Raw genomic sequence first — 17,438 nt, 5'->3', positions numbered from 1 at the left:
TTTGTACAGTACAATATTAAAGTGACTCCAAATTTATTTTATTTTTCTGGTCTACGTGCCAGTAATATTAAGGAAGAATTATCCGCTATTATTATATTCTGAACAAACACCTTATTTACAACTTTCAAGGCTTCAGGGAATTATAAAAAGATTGAAAATAAAACTGAAACTTGGAATATTTTGTTTAAAAATGTCTTAAAAGTTGATTAACTATCATTTAGACATAAATATTATTGAAAACAGGAAGTGATAAAATGTTTTTAATTTTAATTTTATTGGATTGGCTGCTTATTTGGTCAAGTGCGACAACGCTATCACGTAAGTATAATTATGATGATGCATGAGCAAATGTAACTGTAGTAGCTGTTAAAATAAACAATATATTTTTTTATGTCCTACAAACATAAAATATAAAATATCAATAAAATTGGAGTGTCTGCATAGAAATAAAACAAAATATTACCTACACATGATGTATATGTATAGCTGATAACCAAAAACTATTTTTTTAATTTTTGTCTTTCTGTCCGTCCGCAAGGCCGCGTTTGTTGAACAACTGGACCGATTTTGAGGGGCTTGGGACTTAGACTGAAAGGCAGCTGATGCACGAGAGCATATATATTACATATTATAGGCTATTTTTTTAATTCTGTGATAATAAAAAAACAAGAAGAATTAGAAGGATAAAATTAGGAACATACATATTAACATGTTCTTTGTTATATATTTTATATTAACACTCTGTTGATAATGTTCATGTACATACTTATATGTGAGATGAGCACAAAAACTAATGGATATACCAATTTTAAAAATTCTTACAAACATAACAATAGAAAGCCCTGCTTGTAATGAAAAAGCTAAATAACACTTTAGTTTGTAGTATTTATTTAGCAGTTATTTGTCTATATAAGTATTCATCTAAACATAGCTGTTATTGCAAAGGTGTAAAAATTGCTAGTTATCGATAGAAAGAGATCAGATATTTTGCTTTTTGTTTATTAGGGTTAATTTTAAAGCAACGGAACTGATTCCAAAATTTCAATCAGTATTAAAGAATCGACACTAAATTTGTGATAAAGCACACATGTTGAGGAAATATGGTAAGGCATAAGTTTAAACTATATTTTATAAAGTAAATGTAATTTTCCTGAGACATTTATTTTATACGTTTTGTTGTTTGTGTTATCATTGGTGTGTTTTATCAATAGGATGTATCCGTGACCGAGGATTATTATAAGGATTCAATATAACTTTATTATTTTTTATCTGACGTGTAATGTACTGAAATATGTTTGAAATTTTATAATCTATTAAAAGTCCACGTTGAGTAGTGGACATTCTTTGAGCTGATGTCCGATTTAAAATAATTCTTTTTTGATCCTGTCAAATTATTTTGTCTAGTTTTTTGGGACTTTGTTCTAATCCCAAGGCTAACAACATGTAATATAAATAAATAAAATAACCTTCCATCTAACTGTGTCATCTTAATATATATATTTCTTGTGTGCGTGTGTATGTGACTGAACTCCTCCTAAACGACTGGACCAATTTTGATGAAATTTTTTGTGTGTGTTCGTGGAGATTCGAGAATGGTTTAGATTTACAGTTTGGTCTACTGGAAAATGTTTTTTCAATTAATTTCTTATTTATAAGGAGTTGTTGATTTTGGAATGTTTTACATTAGATCCGGCGGACGGCGCTATCATCGCATTCAATATTATTCTATTTCAATTTTAGTTTGTCCCGACAGATGGTGCTACGATTAATTTGAAAAAAATTTTGTTATTCAATTCATGTGCTGATTAAAATATTAAATGTAATTATTTTTTAAAGAGTTTTGAAGTGTGTATAAATAATTTTGTGAATTCAGATGTTTTTTTAATTAATTTTTATTTGTAAGGAGTTTTTGATTTTGGAATGTTTTACATCAGATTCGACGGATGGCGCTATCATCGCATTCAATATTATTCTATTTTAATTTTAGTTTGTCCCGACTGATAGTGCTACGATCAATTTGAAAAAGTATTTCGTTATTTTGTGTTATAATTGTGTTATTCAAGTGAAGTTGCTAATTAAAATATTTAATGTAATTAGTTTTCGAAGAGTTCTGAAGTGTATATAAATAACTTATACATTTTGTAAATTTAGTGCGGAATCGAAGTGAGTATAACCTTCAAGTTTATTTGTGTAGTTAGAGGATTGAATTTTTTTAATTATTTTTATTGACAATTAATTCCTTTTTGGAGATATTAAATAAAAAAACTCACAAAATGCGATTACATGTTCTTTATCTAAAATTTGTCATATATTTGTCATTATATTTGTCATAATAAATTAAAAATTCATTATCAATAAGTAACTCATATTCATTGTATATTATTTTGCAATATTTTATTTTTGTAGAAAAATGCCACGTCTTCGTGGAAGAGCAAGAAATATTGGTCGACGTACTCAGCACGCGCAATTAGTTCATGATCATCGATTGAATAGAACAGTAGAAGAACATTCTATGGATAATATAAATTTAAGAGATCGAGCTGCATGTACACGTGCAAATGAAAATTTAGAGCAACGTGCTCAACGTCTTCGTGCTAATACATTAAGACAACGAGAGGCACGTCAACGAGCGACCAACGCACATAGAGAACGTAACCAACAGCGAGTACAAGATAATCGAGCATTGGCACGAGCATCACTTAATCGTCTCGCGTTTGAATATGATCCTGAAATAGATTATTCATCACATGCATTGATCACGATTGGTAGTATGGACAAAGAGTGTCAACATTGTCATGCTTTCAAGTACAAAGGTGAATCAGCTGGTTTATGTTGCGCATCTGGAAAAATATCACTGCCACCGCTAAAACCACCACCAGAACCTTTAAAAACGCTTTTAGCTGGAATCACATCTCAATCGAAATTATTTTTACGGAAAATTCGTAAATTAAATTCATGCTTCCAAATGACATCATTTGCAGCAACAAAAATTATTCATAATGAAGATGGCCGTAATTTTGAATCCACATTCAAAATTCAAGGCCAAGTATATCACCAAATTGGTTCGTTACTTCCAATGCCTGATGCCGATCCAAAATTTTTACAAATTTATTTTATGGGGAATGAAGAGCAACAATCACATACACGCTGCGTTTACAACCATATAGAACAGATGGAGGAACGAGAAATTGTGGACATTTTGGAAAGGTTTTTGCAAAACCATAACCAATTAGTACAATTGTTCAAGACTCTTTCTAACAGACTGCAAAACGATAACTATGTCATTGTTATTAAAGCAGACAAAGTACCCTATGGAGAGCACGCAGGCACATATAATGTTCCAACCATTAATGAAGTGGCAGTTGTTATGGCTGGTGACCCATGTGAACGTAGAGACATTCGCATACAACGCAGAGATAATACGATGCAAATAATTCAAGACAATCATCGTTCTTACGATGCTTTGCAGTATCCGTTAATATTTTGGGAAGGAGAAGACGGATATCATTTAAATATTAAACAACGGAATCCAACTACAGGTACAACTTATAGATTATCTTACAATTTTTTTTTTTAATAAATAATTTTTGTTTATCTCATAATTATATTTATTTACAGGTGAAGAACTGACCAAGAAAGTTAGTGCCATGAATTTCTACGCATATCGGTTAATGATTCGTGCTAATGAAGATAATAATATTCTCCGCTGTAGACAGCTATTTCATCAGTACATCGTCGATATGTATGTAAAAATTGAAAGTGAAAGATTAAGGTATATAAAATTCAATCAAGCAAAACTTCGAGCTGAAGAGTATATTCATTTGCGTGATGCAGTAATCGGTAATGTAGATGCAACAAACGTCATTAACAACATCGGTACCACATATATTCTCCCATCATCATATATTGGTAGTCCGCGTCATATGCAAGAATATATTCAAGACGCTATGACATACGTACGTGCATACGGTCGACCAGATCTTTTTATCACATTTACATGTAATCCAAATTGGGATGAAATCAAAAACTTGCTGTTGTCAGGTCAAACATCGATGCATCGCCACGATATCACTGCGCGTGTCTTTAAACAAAAATTAAAATCTTTGATGAATTTGATCACACATTACTCGGTTTTTGGTGAAACACGTTGTTGGCTTTACTCTGTTGAGTGGCAAAAACGAGGTTTACCTCATGCGCATATTTTGATTTGGTTGGTGGATAAAGTACGCCCAGAAGAAATTGACAAAATTATTTCAGCGGAAATTCCAGATCCGAATGTTGATCAAGAACTGTTTAACATTGTTACTACTAATATGATTCATGGTCCATGCGGTACTCTAAACATGATGTCACCATGCATGAATGATGGAAAATGTACGAAACGTTTTCCAAAACCATGTCAAACTGATACTATCACCAATATTGACGGTTATCCATCTTACCGGCGCAGAGACGTAGATAATGGCGGTCAATCGTATGAATTGCGACTGTCAAACGGTGTAAGAGTAGATATTGATAATCGGTGGGTGGTTCCATATTCGCCATTACTATGCAAAACCTATAAAGCGCACATAAACGTTGAACTGTGCAGTTCGGTGAAATCTATCAAATACATTTGTAAGTACGTTCACAAGGGCAGTGATAAAGCTATATTTGCTGTTCAAAATGTAAATGACAATGACGAAATAACACGTTATCAAATGGGTCGATACATAAGTAGCAATGAAGCTGTCTGGCGCATTTTTACGTTTCCTATACATGAAAGGGATCCTGCAGTTATACATTTGACTGTGCATCTTGAAAACGGACAGCGTGTTTATTTTACAGAACAGACTGCACTACAACAAGCATTAACGGCTCCAAAAACAACTCTTACTGAATTTTTCAATCTTTGTAATCGACAAGATGTTGTTGGTCAATTCGCAAAAACATTAATGTATACTGATGTTCCTAAATTTTTTACATGGAATAAGCAATCGAAAAATTGGGAACCACGAAAACGAGGGATTCCAGTCACAGGATTCGCCGACATATTTATGACAAATACTTTAGGTCGACTATATACAGTTCATCCTAAGCAACGCGAATGTTTTTTTTTGCGTTTGTTATTGGTTAATGTTCTTGGACCGACATCCTTCCAATATTTACGAAAAGTCAATGGTATTTTATACGACACTTTCTTCGATGCGTGTCGTGAGTTACATTTATTGGAGGATGATAACCATTGGGATCTCACACTTGCAGATGCAGCACTGAGCTCATCTCCACAACAAATTCGTCAATTATTTTCAATAATATTAACAACGTGTTTTCCGTCTGAAGCATCTGCTCTCTGGAACAAATATAAAGACTCAATGAGTGAAGATATTTTGCATCGGATTAGAATTACTAATCAAAATCCTGATATTCAATTCTCCGCAGAAATATACAATGAGGCTTTAATTATGATTGAGGATATTTGTATTCTTATTTCAAACATGCCACTCATCCATTTTGGCATGCCGGCGCCGAACCGCCCAGCAGTAGATATCATCAACAGTGATGTTCAACGTGAACACCAGTTTGATAAGACTTCGTTGGCTACTTTTGTTGCTAATAATGAACAATTGCTTACAGCTGAACAACGAAATGTATATGATCAAATTAACGTATCAATTGCAGCACAACAAGGTGGATTCTTTTTTTTGGATGCACCAGGTGGCACTGGTAAAACCTTTCTCATCTCACTGATACTTGCGCGCATTCGATCACAAAATCATATTGCATTGGCCATTGCTTCATCAGGCATTGCAGCGACGTTACTTGATGGTGGACGGACTGCGCATTCAGCACTTAAGTTACCTTTGAATGTTCATACAAATCCCGAAGCAATGTGTAACATAAAGAAGCATTCCGGCATGGCTGAAGTTTTGAGAAAATGCAAAATTATTATTTGGGATGAATGTACAATGGCCCACAAGCATTCGCTTGAAGCTCTCGACAGGTCCCTGAAGGATATCAAAGATAATACTAGGCTTTTCGGTGGTGCTCTACTGCTACTGTCTGGTGATTTCAGGCAAACATTGCCAGTAATTCCACGTGCGACATATGCAGACGAAGTAAACGCATGTTTGAAGGAATCTTATCTATGGCGGAGTGTCAGTAAATTGAGCCTTACTATCAATATGCGCGTTCAACTACAAAATGATCCATTAGCGTCAGGATTCTCTGAACAATTGTTAGACATTGGCAACGGTAAAATTCAACTGTATGAAGACACCCAATTTATTAAATTTCCAGAGAACTTTTGCAACATGGTGGCTACCAAAGATGAATTAATAAATAGTATCTTTCCAGATTTAAGATATAACTATACTAATCATGAATGGCTACGAGAGCGAGCTATTTTAGCTGCAAAAAATTTAGATGTAGACGCCATCAATTTTAAAATACAACAGTCATTGCCTGGTAATGAAATTACATTTAAATCAATTGACACCGTTGTTGATCCTGACGAAGTGGTCAACTATCCAGTAGAATTTTTGAATTCTTTAGATTTACCTGGAATGCCACCACATAATTTGCGACTGAAGATTGGCTCACCTATAATTTTGCTTCGTAATTTAAATGCCCCGAGATTGTGTAATGGCACGCGATTAGTTATAAAAAAAATCATGGGCAACATTATTGAAGCGAATATTTTATCTGGAAAATTCCAAGGTGAAATTGTACTTTTACCGCGGATCCCAATGATTCCTTCAGATTCACCTATACCATTTAAACGCTTACAATTTCCGATCCGTTTGGCATATGCTATGACTATTAATAAGTCACAAGGTCAAACGATGACATTTTGTGGCTTAGATTTAGAAAATCCGTGTTTTTCTCACGGCCAATTGTACGTTGCGTGTTCCAGAGTTGGAAAACCATCGAGTTTGTTTGTTTATACTCCTCATGGACTAACTAAAAATATTGTACATCCAATGGCATTACGATAAATTAAGTTTTTGTAAATTAAAAATAAATAAATATATATGTTATAAAATGTTTTGAGTGCAAGCTTTTTCACCTTTCATTAAAATGATTTAAAGTTTTCATTTACGATGCTGTTATTTATTTAACAAAGTAATAACTTTTCAATAATAATTTTCATCAAAGCGGTCCAAATTGTTTCAGCTCATTAAAAAAAAGTATGAAATTAAAGACGTGTGTACAGGACAACGTCTGTCGGGTCCGCTAGTCATTTTATAAAAATTTAATTAATAATCTGAATTAATGAAAAACGTTTAAAACATTATTCATTACCTATTTAAATATGTTATCCTAATACATCTAGCTACATTCGAAGTAGAAAATTAAAATACTGCATGTAAATAGCAACATGTCAAGTTAAAGCTACTATGTTAGAAAATGTTATCGCAATTATGTAAAATTAAACTAAAAATACTTATATAAAACAACACGTAATTGAAACAGTTTGCCGCTAGTCCCATCTAATTTTGAAGCGTGCTCATGTACAATTATGCACTGTGTAACCTTTAGATCGTTTGATAGATCGGCAGGAATTTCATGGAAACTTTTTTCTTTTTACCACTTTACAAAGCGATGAAAACAAAGATGTTGCATAAATTTTTATTTACTTAAAATTAGAAGATAATAAAAAGCTTTTTTTTTACAATGAATAAACGATTAACAACAAGCGTATCAATAAAACGTAAAGTATGCGTAAATTACAAAATTACTGAAGTCATACTATATTACAGAGCACTTTTTTAAAGTAACAATGATTATTTGGTGAAGATGTAGTAATTCTTCGGTACTTGTAAGATAAATGTGTGAATTACTTTAAGATGAGTACAGTTAAATTATTAGACAAATTCTCTTCTCCAATTGTTTATTATTTTTTTCAAACATACAAGTTTATTTGTTTATCTTTTCACACAAATGACAGAAGCATAATTCCGCTGTAATGTGTTTCGTGATACAAGTATGTTTGGATTCCTATTCCATACTAACTTTATGTATCCTAAATGTCTTATTCTTTACTTTTTTTTCTCGGAATGACATAATAATACAGCCAGTAGATCTTTTTTTTTAAACTCATAAATGTTAATAAAATAATTAAAACGTGTTTATTTTGTTAATTACCGTAAACTTGAACAACACAAGACGCGTAGTAAGTTTAGACGAGCACGTTAAATGAGGCCAAGTAGACAGATTGTTAGAAGGGAAACTATTAGTGGGCGCATATTAAAATCTCGCCCTCCTATATTTGGATTATCGCGGTAAAATTTGACGTGTAGTCAATTAGTGAAGCTAGGGACCGTTGCGGGGAACGTTCGTAATTTGTCAGTGACAACGCCGGAAGTTTCACAAGCCCCCGACTCCCAGCCCGCTTCAACAGTATCAACTATTATAGCGCCCTGCACAAATATTTTATATTTATATTAGTCTTTTTGTTTAATACATCTTTTTAACTATAAATTATTTTTATTATTATGATGAAGTTTAGTTTATAACTCTAATATAATGAATGACAGAGATGTATGGAAGAGTGTACTGTGCCGACTCTCTATAGGGAAATGTCAGGTACATATGAGATGATGACGTTACATTAGTTTCGTAATATGCATTCAAACATGCGGTGGTTAAAAGTAACGTAAATAAATTTCTCTTAAGTAACATATAGTTGGCGTGGATGTCTTTTTGTTCTCTTGTTTGATTTTCGGTGTTACAATTTTAAAGTTTTTAAAGATGCCGTCGCAGTAATGTACTGCTGAAATGTTTACTCTTTGTTTTTCTTCAGAGTCACCACTCCCCTTTGAGACTGGTGTCTGCTTTTTCACTCTAATCCGACTCTGCCTCCTCGGGAGTTTGGGAGTTTGATACGCCATTTTGAGCAGATTCGATTTAAAAATGTTTAAAGCTTTAAATTAGCAGGGCGATTGCCTAAGCTTCCATTTATAAATTCGAAATCGTTCAGACTAATTTGAGCTCTAAGTGAAAATTTATCAACAATCTGCGAGATTCCTTTCATTCGTTATCCTAAAGGAAATACATTTGACAGCGATTTAAACAAACGGTTCTGTATAAATCAATTTGTATTCGCTTTATCGTTCTTCTAAACAGTTCAATTTATTTACGTTCAGTTTAATGGAAAATAAATTTTGGTAATACAATACTCGATGATAAAAAATTTCGCGTTCTTACAAAATAATGTTATTCTATTTCTATAATAATAATTAAATAAAATATAATAATAATAATGAATTGATAAACATTTTATGTAGAAGGAAATGTAAATATAATTCATTAAGAAAAATCTGGTCTCCTAATCTGTTTTTGTTTTATCGACTAGTGTTATCTTGATTGGGTTGGAGAGTTATAAGCGAGAGCCCTAAATTAGTTAAGCTTCCCAATGTATGTTCCCCGTATCGATCTAAAGATATAAATACAGATTTAGCACACAATTCCCTAATAATGCTTTTAGTGTAAGTGTGTGTTAACGCATTATCTATCGGCTGCTGATTTTTTTTACTTTTAATCTCGCCGCGAAATGTCTCTTTGTACCAGAATTAAATTCCAGTCATAGCATGGCTTTACTGCTAAAGTTTTCGGAGTGCTGGTTTGATTTTCAGTTTATTACCCTTATTGTGTGGTTTATTGTGTTCAACTTTCCAAACAATACTATTCGGATAATTAGTTTTCACGAGGCGGCGAGACGAGGCCGGCTGTGTCTCCCGAGGCGCGGGCAGCGAAACTCATCATGATGCCCAGATAATATCAACTATCCATTCTATTTATTTCCATGTAGTATTCAGCTTTACTGCTACTTAAAATAAAATAAAATATAGAAGCAGTGAGTACTTTAAAAAACTTTCATTTTTAAGATGTATCTATAAAAGTTGTTTTTCGAAACCAAAACTGCGGAAACAAAATTCTTAATTTTTTCTCTATTGCCTGTATGTTGTTATAAGTCACGTGTTTCGCAATCATAAAATGTTTTCATTCCGCGGCTTTGGTGCCTTTTATTAGGCAATGGTATTTTTGGTCGACTTTTAACACAAAGAATGTATTTGACTCTCAAAGTAAAAACGTTTTGACATTACTAACGCGTTTATAATGATGGTATTTAGTTTTTTTAAAAGCGTAGATTTTTGGTAACATTTATGACATGTTAAATGTATGTTTATGTTTTTTATCCTAACTATTTGTTTTATTTGCAGCTGAACCGGGTTTTAGTGCTCCCATAGAAAATGTCACAGCGCCGCTTGGAAGAGAGGCTATCATGGCTTGTACAGTACACAATCTTTCATCATACAAGGTTTGTGGTTTAATGTATTTTACTGCGGATTCCCATCGCCGAAAATTATACAAATTTTAGTTTAAAGATACTTTTGTCAAGTAATTTTGTATTTGATTTAAATAAAAAACTGTACTAACACATTTTACCTGTACACAATGATCTTCTCTTGTAAACTATTTAATTTATTTTTGAAAATTATATAATTAAAAATGTTTTTAATTCATTTAAAATGTTAACATTTAGCCCTGGTAATGAGTATCTTTAAAATATAATTATTTTAAAAGTTTAATATCTTATTATAAGCGCAAGACTCTGGAAAAATTACGACTTTAAATATCATATGAATAGCCTTCTTATGCTCTCGTAGAGTGCGCTTTAAAGTTCTTTCAACGGTAACTAAGTTGAAATTTACGTCCAGCATAGATCGTTTTAAAAACTATACGCAGGTATCTTATGTCGCAAATTAAATTTATTTTAATCATTTGTAAGTTCAATTTTAAAAAGGACTGAGGTCAACAATTTCATTGATTATTTTTCAAATATAACTTTTAGGATATAATTATTTTGTTAAATTAACAATTAGAAACACCAGTATATTAAATGAGGTTCTTTGGAAAGTCATTAAAGTATTACGAAATACCGTTAAAGATACGAGTAGTTATTTACAAGTCTTAAAGTGTAGTTTCTAAAAAGCTAACCTCTTAAGAAGAAAACTGATAGACTGACTCGTCAAAAAGAACAAGAGAAAAAGTTTCCTAGTTTTAACACTTTCAAACATTTCCTTAAATGCTATGCGTAGCTAACTTATACTACTTAGGAAATGCAAAGTTGCACTATCAAAAAAGTTGGTTAATACTGTTCACATAAACATTTTAGAGACCATATTATAAGATATTATTTTACTTTAAAATTTAATTTTATTTAAATACGTAACTTTAATTTTTTCGTGTTTTTCGAGTGCTTGATAATTTCTAGTGCGTTTTAAATTAATAATAATTCATAATTCATAATTCATAATTCATAATTCATAATTCATTTATTTTATGCATTTATATTAAGAAAACAAACTCAATCCAAATTTCAAAAGAGCAATAACTGTGATTTAAAACAGTCGAACCTGGATAAGCGAGAAACTCGTATAAGAGAGAAACCTCTGAGAAAATTACTCACCTTCATTTAGATTCGACTGTATTTTAGTATTATATAACAAGTATCGTAATGCAAAATATTATTATGCATTATCTGATATTTTTGAAACGTTCTCAAGATATAATGTAAGAGAAACTTGTTATCTTGTTCAATGAAAGTACTTACTAACTGCTTCTTGCACTTCAGGCAACACTTTCCGTTCGCAAAATCACTTTGAAGCTGTTTTAAGCGTGTTCAAGTCTCAAGTATGTTTACGATTTATGTGCATATAAAATACTTTGTAAAAGCCATTGTTTTGTTAAAAGATTTCTTAATATTTTTAAAATTTGAATATGTACATATTTGTAAATCACAGACTTTTTCACTTTTACGATTACTCTAGATGTCATGACAATTTAGTATATTGTGGTATGATTTAATATTAATTTATTTCAATGCGTTCTTATATCTATTTAAATGTTTTCTTAGGTTGCATGGCTAAGAGTGGACACTCAGACGATCCTAACCATTCACACACATGTGATATCAAGAAGTCGGAGAGTTGGTGTAACCCACAGCGACCATCGCACTTGGTTCCTTCACATAAGGGAACTCCGTGAAACGGATAGAGGCTGGTACATGTGTCAGATCAATACGGACCCTATGAAAAGTCAACTCGGCTACTTAGACGTCGTCGGTGAGTAAAGGCTCATTGACTGTTTAAGCATTCGGTATCGATAGCTAGCAGAGATCAACAGTTGACTTAAGTACTTTGACCGCTAGAAGCTGACGATACCGAAGAGTAAAACAGTCTGCTTTTTTCTGCCCTTAATGGCGTTCTAATTTTTATGTTTAATTGTGTACAACTAAGAGGTATAATTAATGGGAAAGCTAAGTTTTGTGTTGTAGAAAGAAGATTGTAGAAATTATGAGATTCGTTGGTCAGATTTTTGAGGACTTGTCGTCAATATTTCGTGTTCAATATTGGTAAATATAGTAAAAAAATTAATATTATATGTTGATAGGAATTGAGATATGTTTTAAATAACATATTTTATGTTGAGAATAGAATCAGACTGCAAACAATGGGTGACCTCGTAACTACGAGACAATATTAAAATTCATGTTTATAAATAAAAAATATACATATATGCTACTTTTTTTTGATGCCAGAGTTAAACAAAGGCATTAAAATGTGCACTGAGCGTCGGTGGCGCAGTTGTTAAGCGTTTGTTTGACTGGCCGGAAATCAATAGGTCCAACAGGTTCGATTTTTTTAATTATCGAATTACTTATGTACATTTATACGACGTTTTTTACGATGAAGAAAAAAAAATTAAAGATATGTGTGAAGGCAACTAACCCACACCGGGCCTGCATGGTTGACTATGGCCTTGTCGCTCCTAACTTGGGTTAGCTCTGAGCCGTGAGCGATAAGCAAAGAGCTAACTCTACCTACATCAATTTAAAATTAATAAGTAAGAAAAAGCTTTTAAATGAATATCATATTGTAATACCCTCACGCAGTTATTTAAAACCTTATAATTTAAAATAGTTTTCTTTTATTATAATACTGGCATGTAAAAACCCTTGAACAATAAAAGCGTAATCAACGTAAACCATACAGTTGTACATATGTTATGGCCGTACACTGCGCAAAATAGAACTGCTAAAAGCCTTGATTTTAGTTTTACTGCGAGATTTACAATGTGGTTTCATATTTTATCCATGGAAGTTTCGACGTGACCTTGCTATAATGCCTTACTATTCATTTTTACAAACTTCGGTCGTGATATCACACAAAATAGTCTGTTGACATGATATACTATGTCACTGGTAAATCGTGTGCCGTCTATTTGCAATTTGCCTACGCATTGAATGAATTCATTAAAAAAGTGACATTGGAAGACATTTTACAAACAATGAAGAATTACTCATAACTCATAAGAGTAGAAATATAACACTTTGTGACTGAATTTTGAAAAGCAATTTGTCAACCCATTTCGTTGCCTAGACAAATCATAAAATGTACGCCTCGTACACGATTTTCCGGTGACTTGTTCGTATATTCATATGTTAGTACCGCCTGATATCTTGGACCGTGGAACCAGTACTGATCAGACAGTGCGTGAAGGGGCATCGGTCAGTCTTACCTGCGCCGCCACGGGCTCACCGCATCCACAAATAACTTGGCGAAGGGAACATTCCAAAACTATAATAATCGCGGATGGCATTCAAGGTAACTATTTAATTACCTATTCTTTTTTACTGTAAAGCTCTTTATTGTTACAACAAAAGATAGTTTTCAAAGCGAACTTTATGCTCTATTGCTATTCCCAGTAAACATAGGTTGTAATTAAAATTTATTTGTAAATAAAGTGAACAGTGAGTAAAAATCCCGCGGATTGGGGTATGTAGAGTAGGATAAGGTCGTGTAAACTTAATTTTTAATTTTTAAAATTTTAAAATTGCCTATTTTTTTAATTACACTAACGTCAATCAACTCACCTTGAAGTAGAACCTCAAATGGTCTTAAACTACATCAAAGTACACGTGAGATAGACATGATTTGTAATTAGTGTATTATCTAGCTATATAATTTAGCGCGATGAAAAACTACTTTTAAGTATTCATTGTTCACTTTACGAAAGTACTTATAACTTAAAACATGCATTTGTTCTTTAAATAGTACTCTGTTTTCGCGTTTTATTCTGCTTACTTTATTTGCAGTGACGTCATTAGAAGGTCCTGTTTTAAATATAAGTCGAGTAAACAGGCAGCATGCGGGTGCATATTTGTGCATAGCCTCTAACGGAGTACCGCCTACGGTTAGCAAAAGAATAATGCTTACCGTAGAATGTAAGTAATAACCTCTTTATTTTTGTATTTTAAATTTGTGTGTATATCTGTGTAAATTTTCTCTTTTATTAGATCCGCCCGTGGTGACAATTAAGAATCAATTAGTGGGCGCCGTATTGGGGTCCGATTTATTGCTGGAATGTGAAATAGAGGCCTATCCCAAGCCCGTTAGTTACTGGAGCAGGGAAAATGGAGAAATAGTACCGATCGGTATGTGTATTTAATCATTTCGGTTTTGGTATTGAAACTATATATTGGTGAATTTCAAATAGTGTTTTTTATTATCTGTGTCCATTTATTTTACTCATATCTTGAGAATATAACGGAAACTCAGGTTACCTTAGTATTGACAGCTACCTTTTGTTTACATGTTTTAAAACTGTTCATGTTAGACAACGGTTCTTTCATAACGCTGCTATTAACACTAGGAGTTTACAACAAAACGATTTTAGTTTTATTTTCTTTATTTTTCACTCCGTATCAGATAAACAGCTCTTTGTTGCCTGAGTGCAAGAGTGAAATCTTGTAGGATTTTAATAAGCAAAAATACCTTCTAAGTTGTGATTACGCTCATAGAATGCCTTATGCACACGTTAGTATGTAATGCTGATTGATTCGATGCGGCATATCTGCCGCCTGCCCGTACGTTGTGTTGACCTGTAGATTATCAATCAATAGGGGTGTTCGCTTCAATGAGCTTTAGATATATTAATCACTAGCATTGGGAATAATATTATCGTTATGTAAAGCAAGCTATTTAATTGAATAGAACGACGGATTTTATAATTACAGCCATTTTGTATGAAGAGGCTCAATTCTACGAGTAATTACAAAATTAAAAATCATTTTAGACTTTAACAAATAGTTGGTTTCCATTGCCGTGACATTTATCAATTTTTAAACAGATAGTATCTCTATCATTTAAAGAAAATGAAAAGGATGATGATATATTTTAACATAAATGTCACAGAAGTAGAAGCCCACAGTTTATGATACTGTTACTATTGCTGTAACGTGATAGTTGTAATTTTAGGTAGGGGCTTGGAACCGCAAAAGATATCGGGCTCGTATCGCACCGTGCTACGGCTTCCCATTCGTAGGATAACGAGCTCGGATTACGGAGCATACAAATGTGTCTCCAAAAATTCTTTGGGTGACAGCGAGGGAACTATTAAATTATATCGTAAGTTATTAGTACGTTTGAAAACATTTTTTGATCTGGAAATGATAATTGTACCTGTTGTGTCGACCCTATATAGTTTTGAATAAAGAAGGAGTGTGAGAAATGTTGATATTTTTTGCCGTATTACTTTTTTTAGTTAACTACCGTGGTTATTAACGCAGTAAAAACATTGGTTTTATTTACAGCAATGCCTCCTCCCGCAATGGAAAATAATGGTATAACTTAATTATATTAAAACTCATTTAATGTTTTATTGATCTCCCATATGTTCAATACGAATTCTTTGTTGACAGCAGTTCAGAGACTGAATATAATTGCCGATAAGTCATCAGATAGCACACCATTCGGCACACGAGGTAATTTATAACATTTCTTAAGTTATGGGAAACGTAAAGAATAAAAGTAATTTCTACAATATTAACCTCATAATTATCTCAAAAGTTAATATTCTGTGATTACTATATGTTTGCCTGAATTTAAATGACTGCCATTTGTCCATGGATTCCATTCTTTGTGTTTATGCTTTCTTCTATAAGAAAAGATTAATTGTCATTACAGTTTTAATTAGTATAAAGGTGAATGTTTTGATGGATGGATGGATATTTGTTTAAAGTTATCGCCGGAACGGCTTCACGAATCTCGATGAAATTTCGCACAGATGTAGAACATAGTCTGGAAGAACACATAGGCTGCTTTTACGTTTTTTTTTATTCCACGCGGACGGGGTCGCGGGCGACAGCTAGTCTTAAAGATAATTTCATATAAAATATAAATAGTTTCTAAGATTGCATAGCTGGAAACTAGTATAGTAAAATGTTAAATTATTACATTTTCGTAAGATTTGCAAATGATTACGATATTATGGAACAAAAAACTCCGCTAATATTTTGGGTCGGTATTAAAAATGTAGTCTAATTAGTGAAATGTTTTCAGATTTCAGATTACAAAATTACAGCGGCGCTGCTTGGAAGGATTCCTTTAATTTCAGTTTACTGTCCTCTCTAATAATTGTTAACAGTGTTGTTACTTGGAGGTTTCTTTGAGTAAAATAAGGTAGTTCGTCGGTAAAACGTTTGCTTTGCCTTATGTAATATACTAGTCAATGTTATTAGATCAATTTTATTTTTGTTAATGCTAATTTGAATTGTTATATATATTGAATATTTATTAAATATTTTACATCAAATTGCACAACGACCTTGTCGGAGTTTCGAGAGCCTCGAGGGATGTACGTGACGCAAGCAGATGACAGTTCGCGGAATTGACGTCATTGCTTTCTCGGGTCCCGAAATTATGGTTATATGATAGTTCTGCGCAGTTATAGTTGTCTGCAAAATACAGTTCAAGAAGAATATTTTACCTGGTGAGAGAGGCGCTGCTATCGCGGTTAGTTCTGTCAGCTAACTCAGCTACAATACAAGATTGACCTTGTGAAAGTGTTTTGACGTTGACAGAGTGGCGCTAGTGGGCCGTCGTAATTTAGTTTGATTTATGGTCAGATAGCCTTGTCGGAGTAACAAGTTTTTAATCTGTAATTTTGTTTAAATTCCCCACAGTGGTACATCGCAGTAATTTTAATTTTTGTTATTTACTATGAATTTCTAATAAATACTAGTTTGCTTAAAAGTTTACAGATTTACTATATATGTAGTTTTAATAAAGTTGACAGTAGTATTTAATGAAATAGATTAGAGAATAATATTGAAAAATACAACTAGAATATAATTGTTTGTAATATAAAGTTCGAAAAACGATTCTATGATGATGGTGTTAACATGCTCTTATTAAACAGGATTGTATATACTGTGGACATTTTTAAATTCAATGATTTAGTTTAGTTTTAAATAAAAAATACAGTTTAGTTACATCTGGAATGTTTTACCCTTTTCTGAACCCGTATTATAAAATCAAAGCGAATAAATTATTTGTTTTTAAAATGGATCAAATGTAACGTTCTAGAACTTTGTAAAAAAAGGTATTATA

At 32.6% G+C, this 17,438-nt stretch overlaps 1 protein-coding gene across 1 annotated transcript; it reads left to right on the top strand.

The window, feature by feature from the left end:
* Positions 1–249: 249 nt before the first annotated feature.
* Positions 250–16,498, top strand: LOC106717785 (lachesin). The gene is made up of 10 exons (XM_045679075.1): positions 250–318; positions 10,206–10,303; positions 11,903–12,110; positions 13,494–13,652; positions 14,144–14,272; positions 14,345–14,482; positions 15,306–15,455; positions 15,641–15,670; positions 15,749–15,811; positions 16,389–16,498. The coding sequence occupies exons 1-10, from the start codon at positions 255–257 to the stop codon at positions 16,496–16,498; spliced, it is 1,149 nt and encodes a 382-aa protein (XP_045535031.1). The 5' UTR covers positions 250–254.
* Positions 16,499–17,438: the final 940 nt, after the last annotated feature.

The sequence above is a fragment of the Papilio machaon genome, chromosome 8 (assembly GCF_912999745.1).
Source record: "Papilio machaon chromosome 8, ilPapMach1.1, whole genome shotgun sequence".
NCBI lineage: Eukaryota > Metazoa > Arthropoda > Insecta > Lepidoptera > Papilionidae > Papilio > Papilio machaon.
This window is presented reverse-complemented; position numbering and strand designations above follow the sequence as displayed.

What these genes read in the sequence shown, in the direction of transcription:
- LOC106717785 (XM_045679075.1), top strand. Translation starts at nt 255, where the DNA reads ATGTTTTTAATTTTAATTTTATTGGATTGGCTGCTTATTTGGTCAAGT. An exon ending in AATAATGCTTACCGTAGAAT is followed by an intron (nt 14,273 to 14,344) that starts GTAAGTAATAAC and finishes CTCTTTTATTAG; the next exon opens with ATCCGCCCGTGGTGACAATT. An exon ending in TCCCGCAATGGAAAATAATG is followed by an intron (nt 15,671 to 15,748) that starts GTATAACTTAAT and finishes CTTTGTTGACAG; the next exon opens with CAGTTCAGAGACTGAATATA.